This window comes from Rattus rattus, chromosome 8 (genome assembly GCF_011064425.1).
Source record: "Rattus rattus isolate New Zealand chromosome 8, Rrattus_CSIRO_v1, whole genome shotgun sequence".
Taxonomy (NCBI): domain Eukaryota; kingdom Metazoa; phylum Chordata; class Mammalia; order Rodentia; family Muridae; genus Rattus; species Rattus rattus.
The window spans coordinates 59251304-59263378 of NC_046161.1; the positions used below are offsets into that span (position 1 = coordinate 59251304).

The window sequence follows — 12075 nt, forward strand, 5'->3', positions numbered from 1 at the left end:
CCCTCGGATCAGATCATAGCTCTTAGCCAGTTAAATCCAGACACAAAAATGGTGATTTACTCTCTCTGTAGGTAAAAGTTACCCCAGAATGGAACTCTAAATAATTCTTAAACAGCTATAATCTTGAGTTATTAATATTTACTACTATGTGGACATTATTCGTGGCAAGTCCAATGCATTCATACGTTAAATACTGTTGGATTTACCCTCATGTATGGTTAGTAATTCAACATTTCATTAATAATACTGTCGATTAAAAATCCTTCTGAGCACAGGATTAGTTTCAACACAGAGTAAGAACACAGTTGCCATCAGCCCCTGCTTACTGCTTGACAAAGAGCTGTTACTATTGGCCTGGACAATTAAGTTGGACAAATTCTCTATTAAAATTATGCAATTATTGAATAATTAATATTTATTTGACTATTGTTACTTATAAATATTTATTAATTATTTAATAAATAATGGTTATTTAATGATTATTAAAGTTTTGCAGCACTCACTTAGCGAGCTTTGTTTTGATGGCCTTGCTCAGGTGCAGCAGAAATTTCAGAGTGTGTTGAGTTTCATGATACACACCAGGGGTTTTCTCAGAGAAGTCAGGACTCCATAATGAGGCCTGTCCATGGAGGCTCCTGCTTCCTCAGCTTGAATTATGCAGCAAGGAGTCACCCTCTCTCTCTAAGCCTGTGGCTTCCTAGAGCAGCAGCCTGACAGGAAACAGCGGTGATTAGGGAGTCAGACCCAGCCAGCACTGTGACCCCAGGCAGGACTTTCCCTGTCTGTGCCCGGTGTAAAAGATAAATGGAGGAACAACCACTGTGTGGGGCTGATCAGAACCAGAGTGATTTGGACTCAGACATTAGCATAGAAGTCAGAGTTAGACAGAACCTTTTGGTAATTAAAGAACTCTATCCTTTACCCTAGAGACTGGGAAAGGGTGGGGAAGAGACCTGGCCAGGTCATACCATTAATTGAAAAGCAGCATCAGATTAGAACTCAGGGGATCTGGCTTTTGGTTCCATGCTCTGACCAAAAAAAACAAAAAACAAAAAAACAAAAACAAAAACAAAAACAAAAAAAAAACAAAACACTGTGTTACTTCAAAAATCCCAAAGGAAGTGCTATAATCCTTTGCCTCCTGTTGCAGAGGTCGGTAGACATCCTGTCCACTCATCAAAACTGCTAGGGATTAAGTAGCTGCTAAGTCCTCTGCTCTCTGCACGGAAGATTCTGCTTCCACTAAAAGCTATAAGCCAACCTTTTCGCAAACTCACTCTCCAGAACTGGAAAGACAGGGGTCCCTATTTGGGATTTGTTTTCCCGAGGTCACCGCCCCAGATGATGTCATCTTTCAAGTCGCTGAACCATCCAGTGAATTTAAGCAGGAAAGCCCCACCCCCAGCCCCCGGCAGAGAAGCCCCAGCATTGGTGTGTCGGATAACAGACCTCCAGTAGATACAAACTGAAGCCTCCACCCGGGGTCTGGTTTGTCAGTGAGAGAGCACAGGGTGGGGGTGGGGGCTTATCTCCAGTCATAGGTGGGAAAAAACCCCTCCTTCCCTAGACTCCACCTAATCTGCACTCTTTCCCAAGTCCAGCCTGCTGTAAACAAACACACTTGAAAATAATGGGGCCGCCTAAATCAGAACTCCCTGTACACGGAAGAAATCAGCATTTTCCCTCTCTCTCTCTCTCTCTCTCCTCTCTCTCTCTCTCTCTCTCTCTCTCTCTCTCTCTCCTTCCTCCAAAGCCGGCTCAAATGGCATTTCCAGACACCCATCAGACCAAGCTGGATTCAAACTCTGACTCCACTGCCTGCTTGCTATGTGACCCTGGATGAATGTTCTAACTTCTCCTCCAGCTTCAGTTTCTTTCCTGAATAGTAAGGATCACAACCAAGGCCCCTTGTTTAGGATGGCTGGGGTAGAGCCATGGTCACAGGTGCTGGTGGCGGAGCACAGGCAATGCTGTAAATAAGGAAACAGCCAGGGAAAGGAAGCAGCTGCCTCTTGCAGTCTTGCTCTTCCCTGCTCTCTTAGCTTCCTCCTGCCCTTTCACACCAAAGAGGCCTGGGAAAGCCGGGACCAGACTGCCTTACCTTGCTGAGGTCTCCCAGGGCCATGACTTTGGCTACTGGCCTCCTGCTAAGCTGCTCTTTCACCCAGCGTTCAATCTGCTTGTTCCACTTCATGGTGAACACATAGAGAGCGTAGGCCAGCAGCAGCAGCAGGCTCTCCCACCAGGCAATGAGACTATCCAGGAAAAAGACTATGAGCATAGACAAGTCAAGGATGTAGAAGGAGACATCTCGGAACAGGGGCCACCAGGTGAGGTTGAGGATCTCCCGGGAGAAGAGGGCGCAGGTGCCGATGACAAAAAGGATGTTGAACACAGCGGAGCCCACGATGGTACCAATACCCACATTGCTATGGGAGATAAAGACACCAATGAGAGAGGTGAAGAGCTCAGGGGCTGAGCCTCCGGCAGCCATGAATGTGGCCCCGGCCACATCCTCGGAGATCTGAAGCTTGTCCGTGATGACCCCCAGGGCTGGGACAAAGTACTCATCGCACACGATGGCCAAGGCCACAAACACGTACGTCATACCAAAGATGTGTAGGACCACCCAGCCCTGGCGTCGATCCTCCACACTGAACAGGTCTGGGGGATACTCCGCCTTGGGGTGGAGGTTTGGCCAGCCAGGCGGCAAGGCTGAGGGACCGGAAGTAGGTGCCTCTGGGAACAAGATGGCTGTCATGCTCGGAGATGGGGTCATGGGTACAGCTGGGGCTGGCTCCACAACCACACAGCGGTGGACCTGTGTGGTCAGGACTGCCTTGACTTGGGGAGTTACTAGGGTGCCGTGTGCTGTGGAAGGTCTCTTTTCCCTGTTGGTGGCTGAGGCAATTCTAACAGCTGGTGTACTGGTTCCGGACAAGGGATTGCCAATTCTCCGGGCAGCAGTAGAACCTTCAGTGGTTGCTGGGGTGCTACCCATCCTGATGCTTGCCGTCACTTGCTCCTCAGAGGTGGCAGGGGTAGGCTGCAGGACTGCTCGCAGGGGAGTGGTAGAGCTGTTTCTTTCTCCTCTTCTAGGACTTCCCAGGGTGTTCTTCCCCACCAAACTTGGAGAAGTCGCGAGGTCTGTTTCTACTTCGCGTGTTAAGAAAGTCGGGGTGTTCGGAGCCATTCTCCTGAGAGAAGTTTTTCCTGCTGTTCTCTCAGATCTGGGCTCTAACATCCTATAGGTTGCCATGGTTTCACTGTCTTTCTCTGTTGATGTGGGGCTGATGGTGCGGGGCGCACCTGCTGGGGATGGGGTATGCATCCTTCCTTCTTCCCTGGCGTGAGCTGGGCTGGAGCTCTTCCTTCCTCCCCGGGGTTTTGGGGTATAGCTTTTTACTCTCTGTCTGCCTGAAGTTGAGATGAAGTGACTCGGTGCTCTGCTAGGTGTGGGTGGGATGTTTTCTTTTTGTCTTCTCGTGCCAGCTGTTGTGGGGCTATAATTGTTCTTTAGTGACGTTGGAGTGATCTTGGTTGTTATGGGTGGATTGGGGGTGTCCTCCATTGCTATGCTAGGTGCTGCTTCACCTATGATCATTGTGTCTTGGGGTGCTAGCATCTCTCCCTCCACTTCAGAGCTAGCCTCTGGAGGGTCACTGCCCACCACTGTCATCTCATCATTGGGGAGGTCCCTGATGGCCAGTTTAATAGGCTGCTGTGAGGAGACTTTTGTCCACGTTAAAGGGGGATTCTGGGGTCTCCTCAGGTGCTGATAAGTGGAACCAATGATCAACATTCCCAGGAAGAAAAGGAGGCGACTCCAATGAAGCCTCTTTGGTCGGAGTAACCGCCTCTCCTGCGTCCCCATCCTGATCAGTTTCCCCATGATGGCCAGTTATGTCTGATTACCGTAGGCCTTTCATCCTGTCCAGGGAGAGGCGGAGGCTGCTCTGGAATTCATGTTAGTAATCAGGAAAGATTTCTCCATGAAGCCCAGCCTGGGGGTATCCACAAACCTAGAGGGGAAGAGAAGTTATTTGCCTTCTTCTGAGATCTAGAACCCTCTTATCCAGAAAAGTAGAGAGATGGAGGTCCCAGGGACACAAAGTATCAATCAGGCCAGAGACCTTATTCTGAAGAAGCTAACCACTCCTCCCCTCCACTCCAGGGTGCAATGCCTGCTCTCAGGAGACAGTATTCTGTGGACACGCCAGCAGTGCGAGTTTCTGAGTGAGTCCTGGGGGGCTTTAGGATTCTCCATGTCTTTCCTGGTCTCCCTGCACCCCTCAGGTCCAAGCCTAGGTTGCTAGGAGCTTAGTAATCCATAACTGGGCCCCAGGCCACAAATCTCAGCTTCTCAAAGGCAACAAGAAGCTAGAGAGCATGATTCTAAAGGTAGGTAGCAAGAGAAAGCAGTGGACGGTGTCTCTGAGTACATTAGCCAAGTGAAGCTCTACCTGCTCATGTGGCTTAGTTTTTGCTGTTGAGGTTGGAGTTTGTTTTAGACTCTTTTAAAATTCTTGTGCTGTCTCATCCAGAGAGGACAAAGTTTAAGAGCCAAAGGGCTTCTTATCAAATGGTGTGCATTGGTGGGGGGAAATGAGAAATGGAGCCAAAAGCCAGGACTCTCAGCTCTACCGCCTACCAGCAGTGTCGTCTGAGCAGGCTAACCTTACTGCCTTCACCACAAGGTGGATGTTGTTGGTTATGCAAAACCAAATTCATATCTGGGGAAGGGAAACTGAGGACCACTGGTCAGGGGGACTTCATTTTCACGGTACGTTTGACTAGAATGCTTTACCATGTGTATGCTGTAATAAATGCAGTTTTTGAGACAGGGTTTCATGTAGCCCAGCCTGGCTTTGAACATCACATGCAGGCAAGGACGATCCTGAAGTTTTCATCCTCCTGCCTTCATGGTCCAAGTCCTGGGATAAGCATGTGTCACTATGTCGACTTTGTGCAATGTCCCAGAACTTTGTGTATACTGGGAGAGCACTCTACCAATTGAACTGTATCCCAAAACATTTAAGTTTGATTTATTTGTAGGAATCTTACCCATATAAGTAGTAATGACATCGGGTTATAAGAATCCTGAGAGACCAAACACACATAAAGTCTATGAAAAGCATTAGACAGACTCAAGAACCATTGGGGTTAGTTTTATCAATGCAGGAGGAAAGACTCTCAAAGAAACCTTGTTTTATAAAGAGCCTTGAGATCCAGACTTGGTGAACATCCATTAAATCTCTATGTCTAAATATACAACAGTTATTTTAAAATGCCTGGTTTTGCATGGGCCGAGTAACACATAGATCTCTCCAGTATACGTTTTCCCTCCCCTCTCCCCCTCCCCCTCTCACCCCCACCGCACAGATACCCTGAGATGAAACAGGAATGCTACCCTTAACGTCTCACAGCTCCAAGGAACCCAGACATGAGCCTACAGTGAATCTCCCAGGCTTTTTGTAAACCACACTAACCTGAAGTGTCAATGTGCCAGCCTAGAATATCAGAGCAGAACCATCAAAGGAGTAGGAATAAGTGAGCTTCCTCCTTTGCCCTGGTTACTCAGACCTTTCCCTATCTTCCCCCCTTTGTGAATGCAGCACTTTTCGGTGAGCCCATGTGCACCTCCTACAGGAATTCTAGAGGGTCTCTCTTTTCCCCTGCGTGGAGGTGAGCTGGGGTCTGGCTGAACCCTCCTACCATAGCACAGCATTTACCTTCAGACCTCGACATCTGTGTCTTCCAAGTTCAGTAAACTTGTCAAAATCCAGGGTCTGGAAGAGTGGGTCTGAAGCTGAACCCCAGGGAACACCCCATTCTCCTCCTGCCAGCTCACCTAGGAATCCTAATTCAAGGGTCGAGTATGAAGGGCATGTCAGGGGACGCATATCCAATCCTGCCTAATACCCGCCTCCTCTAAGAAGCTTATGGGGCATTGTACAAGTTCTGGGTCCCAGAGCCTCAGAACAAACCTGAGGGGGTAGACCTTTCACCGGGGTGAAATAGAATAGACTCTCCATGGGACTGCCCCCACCAGAGTCAGGTGGGGAACTTAAATTTATTACTAAGCTATGGGAATTCAAGGCCATTTAGGGCTTCCATGATTAGATGGGAGGAAAGACATGGACAGAGGCAGAAAGTTCTCTGAGGAAACTGAGAGAAAGTACATGGGGCTTAAGTGATCAAAAGACATCAGCACCAGGCTCCACTGGCTACCGTGGGAGTCCAACCATAAGTGTAAATGTGGAGACAGTAATGCCCGTCCTGCCTAGAGATAGGGTGAGTATGAAAATCAAGTTGAAACTGAGGGACCGAGAGGAAACTACTTTGCAAATTTGAAAGCATTTTGGAACGTATTTTATTCAGCCAAAGGAAACCCTTAGGTAATCATGCTGGGACATCACAAGGACCCTAAGACATTGGCTCCTGAGCCTCCTGAGCCTCTAGCCCACCACTTGGAGCTGATCACTGTGGCAGTTTGGGTCCCGTGCCCTGCAGCCATGTCACGCACTAGGCAGAGTTAGATGAATCTGAGACGCTGAGAGAACAGGTGCGCCTGCTCATCTAACTGCCTGGTGTTTACTACCTGCCTGCCTCTCCTTCCCTTGTTTTCCATGAGTACAGGAGTAGCTGCTGCTTTAATCTGACATAACAGGTAATCCTTCCCAGCCTCACGCCTGCCCCATGTCACCCCAAATATCCTAGAAGAGTGAATGGTAACTTGCTTCCTCTGCCAAACCCTGCAGGGGCACTGCAGCTGGAAGAGTGAGATAGCTCTCTGTCTGTCAGTGACACCCGATGCCTTTGCCTAGGGAAGGAAGGTGATCTCTGACAGTCATGCCTCAGGCAGAACCAGGCTCACTTCCTTTTTTCAACGTTCTGTCTGGCCCACAGAGACAACAAAAGGAGGACAATTGACAAAGTGGGTTCTCTTTTCTTCTATTTAAAGTGCTATTTCTACAGTGTAGAGCATCCCGAGAAGAAAGTCCCCAGACAAGAGATCCCTTTCTGTCATATCCTCCACTGTGTTAACCAGTTCTTGCTAGGGTCTAACCCACATTTTACTCAATAGAAACTATTCTAGTTTCTTCTGTCCTACCCTCATGAAATTGAAGCACCTTTTGAAATCCAGTGGACAGTAGGAGTTTGCAGTTCGTCTAGGAATGCAAGCATCATGTGCACTAGTCCCGAGAGCTTGGCCTGACTTCTGAGATGTAAGTAAGTAGTGCTCTGGTTGTTAGGAGGAAGGAGATAAGGACACTACCGGGTTGACAGGGTTGTCCTGAGAATTAAGCAGTTACTATGTAAGGTGTGTTAACAGTGCCTGGGGCTGAGGCTGTTACTTTGCTTGTAGGGACCATAGGTTACCAGCTGCTGGCACTGTAGACAGGTGTCACACAGGGCAGAAGATCCCCACACAGTCCATCATGACAACTCTGTGCATTGTATACTTGTGAGTCTGATCAATGCTTGCCTCTGACTCTTGTAATGAGCTCCAAGAGGACAGGACCTTTTGTCTTATCTTTTGCTGAATCCCCAGAGCTCAGAGCAATGCCTGCCACTCAATATATTCATTTTGACTCTGAAGAAAAAGTATATCCAGTCAGGCGCACGCCTATAATTCCAGAACTAGGGAGGTGAAGGCAGGACGATCGGGAGTTGGAAGTTAGCCTTGGTTACCCAGTGAGTTAAAGGCCAACCTGGGTAATACAGTGATAACCTGGGTAATGCAGTGATAACTTATCTCACACAAAAACAAAGTTATCATAGGAGGTGGAGGCTGAGGTGGGGTTTGGAGGCCTGACCTACACAGAGAGAGGACTGATACTCAAAGACTTTATGGACTTTCAGTGGGGAAAGAAAGTCCAGCACCTCTGAGAGAGGGAAGTTCACGCACTTTCTCTACAGATGCCTCATTTTATCCTCTCCTCTGGAACAGGGTGGCAGGACAGACAAGCGCTCTGACCCTCACAATAAACTCATGGTAACCTCACTGGCTAGAGAAGCCAGGGCTTCAAGGTTTGACAAGGTAACAGGGGGGCTTCTCCTTGTCCTTTCCTACCCTCTTCTAGAACAAAGGAGCGATCTGATGTGGAGAGTTTGAGGACAGGGTTGTTTACCTATTTCTGAGTCTACCTCAGGAATTGGTACTGTGATTTGAATGAGAATGGTCCCCATAGGCTCTTGTATTTGAATGTTTGGTCCCCAGTTGGTAGAATTGTTTAGGAAGGATTAGGAGGTGTGGCCTTGTTGGAGGAGGTGTGTCATTGAGGCAGGGGGTGGAGCTTTGAGATTTAAAAAGCCAATGCCATTTCTAGGTTCTCTTTCTCCCTTCTCTTCCCCCTCCCCTCCCCTTCCCCCTTTCTCTCCCCCTCCTCCTCTCTCTCCCCCTTTCCATCTCCCTCCCTCTTCCCTCTCCCTCTCTTTCTCTCTCTCTGCCTCTTGCTTATGGATCTATGCTCTCAGCTACTGTCCCAGCACCATGCCTGCCTGACTGCTGCTATGGTCCCTGCCATGATTATCATGGACTCTAACCAACCTTCTGGAACTGTAACCCCCCAATAATCTCTTTTATACGTCATGGTGTCTCCATAGCAATAGAAAAGTAACTAAGACAAATTTCAACTGCATAATCAATTGTCCTGTAAAGAATGGACACAATTCATCAAGAGCTACAATTCAAATGCCTTCAGACCTAGGCAAGAAAAACTCCTCTACCTCTACCAGCTCTAGCAGGTCTTAATGGAGATTTCCCGGGAATGTGGCTGCCCAGAGAATGAACAGCACACTGAGAGATACCCCAAGGTTAAACCACTCAAAAGTATTAAGAGACTTTTATATGGGGTACTATGTAACCCACTAATAAAATAGTGAGTCTGACCAAGAACAAGTCTCCTAGAGTCTTGTATCCTCAGGCCCCTCATTCATGTGACTAGGAAGATAAGAGTCCCACAGGATCCCACCACGTTAGAGTGAGAGGAACCATAAAAAAGCACACACATCAGCCAGGCACTGTAACTGCACAGCCTTTGGTCTTTGGCTTTTTTTTTTTTTAATGTTATTATGTGTAGGGATTTTAAATGGGGATGGAGAAATGGCTCACCAGTTTAGAGTGAGCACTACGTTCACAGATACCTGGGTTCGTTCACAAGCAACTATGCTGTAGCTGGTTATCAACTACCTGTAACCCTAGCTCCAGGGGCATCTCATCTGGCCTTTGTAGCACATGCATGTACCCATGCACAAGACACATACACATAGTTATAAATACACATAGTTACAAAGCCTTGTGTACTTTTCCTTTTAAAGATGCTACTAAGGTTTTATAAGACTGAGTAGCCAGAATAAGCGAGTAGGAGCCTTGATCATAAGGACCTTTAAAAATTTAGACTTTAAGACTCTTTTCAAAAAAAAAAAAAAAAAAAGACTCTTTTTCAAACTCCAGAGTGTTCTGAGGAGAGAGATTCCGTTCTTTTTCTTACAGAAATGTGGCAATTGCCAATTTCTCTGCTTTTCCCTTAGACTTTCCCCACCCCCAAAGACCCCCTTTACTTCCTGCCTGTCTTCTTTCCATATCCAGCATCACATGAGACTGGCGGGGGAGGGGGTGTGTGTCCAGTGGTGGATAAGGCAAGGTCCTGTTTGCAAAGTAGAGAAGTTCATTGGAATTGAAAATGTATAAAAGCTTTTCTTTGTTCAGTGAGTCTGTCCGTGACTTTAGAATAGAGAGAAGCTTTGTCACTTTCCCAAATGCTCTGGAAAAGACTGAAAGAGGATTGAGAGCAATTAAAGAAAGAGGCCACAGTTTCTTCGTGAAGCATACTGCACGGGGAAAGAGACACAGAGGAGGAGCCTGGAGTTAGAGTCTTCGGAGGCATAGCAATAGTTTCCATGGTTGAGGGCTGGGCAAATGGCTGTAACATGCTTGTGCACAAACTTGAGGATCCAGATTTGGACCCCCAGCACCAATGTAAAAATACAACGTGATAACACGAGTCTGATTCCCGAACAGGAGAGACAGGTAAATGTCAACCGGGAGCTCAGTAGTCAGCCAGTCTTGCCAAGATGTGAGTCACACCATCTCAAAAACATTACAAGCAGAGAACCCAAGAAAGACGTCCCATGTCAACTTCTGGCCTCCACACGTGCATGCACTCACACACTAATGTGTACACAGATCATGCGCACCAAGATTTCGAGGTTTAGGTATTAATCAGATCGTGATCCAAAGAAACAAAACATTTAAAAAGTGGAGAGCCTCAGATTACTGGATATTTGAAAGCCAACTGGAGGATAGTAAAGATTTATTGTTAATTCTTTTAAATTTGATAGCAGCCATATAATTATGTTTTTTTTTTTTTAAAGAAAAGGTTCTTATGTATTTGGGGGGATTTGGAGCTATGGCTCAGCGGGTGAGAGCACTGGCTGTTCTTGCAGAGCTCAGGGTTCTCAGCACCCACATGGCAGGTCACAGCCACCTGTAACTCCGGTCCCAGGGGATCTGACACTTTCTGCTGGACTCTGCTGCCTCGTCTCTCCTCTGTAAGATGGAGATGGGATCCCTGAGCGAACTGCCTAGCTGGTTAGCTGGGAGCTCTGTGCTTGGTTGAGAGACTGTGCACAAAAAGAAGGTGGAGAGCAGCTGAAGAAGATTCCTGGTGTCGCCCTTGGGCTCCAATTCCACTGCACTCCTAAGGCCATGTATTCATGCGTACACAGCACACAGACCCAAGAAAAGGATAAGGCAGACCAAAGTTCTTATTTCTAGAGCTATGTACTAAAATGTTTCTGGACAGAATGTTAGCTGTCTGGGATCTCTACCAAAATATTATGCAGAGAAGTAGGATGCAACTGAAATAAAATTAAAGATTTGAGTTAACAATTGGCTGGTGAAGGGGGATTTGTTATGCTCTTCCTCCATCCTTGTGTGTGCTTCTCTGTGGTGTTTTTCTTTTGAGGGCGTCTAAGGGAGGGGGTCTCACTATTATGTACCCCTCGATAGCCTGAACTCAATATGTAAACTAGGCCATCCTGAAAACTAGGTATCTGTATGTTCTGCCTCCCAATTACTGGGATTAAAGGTGTATGAAGCACCAAGCTGGCTGGTTTTCTTCTTTTTTAAAGATGGGGTTTCACATAGACCAGACTGGCTTTGAATTTAGGAAGTCAAAAAAAGAAAAAAAAAAAAAAAAAAGAAACTTAGGAAGTCCATCTGTAGTTGAATTTCTGATCCTTTTGTTTCCACTTCCCGAGTGCTTGGATTGCAGGGGAGTACCATCAAGCCTTATTTATGCAGGACATAGGACCTAGGCTTTGTGCATGCTACTCTTCCATTGAGCTCCATCTCCACCTCCAGAAAATGTCTTGACATTTTTATTTTGTTGGTGTTGTTGTTTTGTTTTTAAAGAGGGGGTCATATCTGAGATTTCACTAGACTTCTACTCTGGTGGAAACAGTGTGATGAAGAGGACAGAAGTGCGATGTAGGACAGAAGGGGAGAGTGTGAAGCTTGGGCAACACATGAAAGTCAGTCAGGGCCAGGCGAGATGCAGCAGGAAGGATGATGAAGGCCATGGGCCAGCACTGATGTATAAGAGGGGAGGAAAGTACACCATAGGGAAACGAGCCCATGGCTCCCCATCTCTCCCTCTCATTCCACTTTTTCTGTATTCACTACTTAACCTTTCTGTCTGTAGATAAAAATCTTGTCTTGGGGACATAGTGAACAAACTATGAAATTCCAGTTCAGTTCATGGGGCGCAGAATTTTGTCACTAACTTCCGTCTTACAAGCACACTATGACCAAACCACTCCACCTTTTCAAAGCCTGTGTCACAGCAGTTCACTATTTTAAGTCAGGAAATAAGGGGTGAGATATTACAAAAGTGATGTTACTTATTGGTTTCCTTTAAAGTATGTGTGGGAACATGTAAATACTGCAGGTCTTTTGGATGGGAAAGAGACTTATCAGTCACCTAAAGCTTGAAAGGTATTGCCTTTGAATCGCTCTGTCCCTTGTCATCAGTGTTCTGACTTTTCGTCACTGAACAATCTTCTGAT

General features: G+C 46.8%; 1 protein-coding gene across 6 annotated transcripts in view; it reads right to left on the reverse strand.

Annotated features, from left to right (window-relative positions):
• The window catches only part of Slc24a1 (solute carrier family 24 member 1), a 32027-nt gene extending 28131 nt beyond the window's left edge, over positions 1-3896 (reverse strand). For 5 of the 6 annotated variants that reach the window (XM_032911012.1, XM_032911010.1, XM_032911011.1 and 2 more), the window contains exon 1: positions 2102-3892. In XM_032911012.1, the coding sequence (XP_032766903.1) occupies positions 2102-3892 (1791 nt within the window). Of the gene's footprint in view, positions 1-2101 lie in introns of all 6 variants that reach the window. The other variant, XM_032911007.1, reaches the window with a different exon arrangement.
• Positions 3897-12075: the final 8179 nt, after the last annotated feature.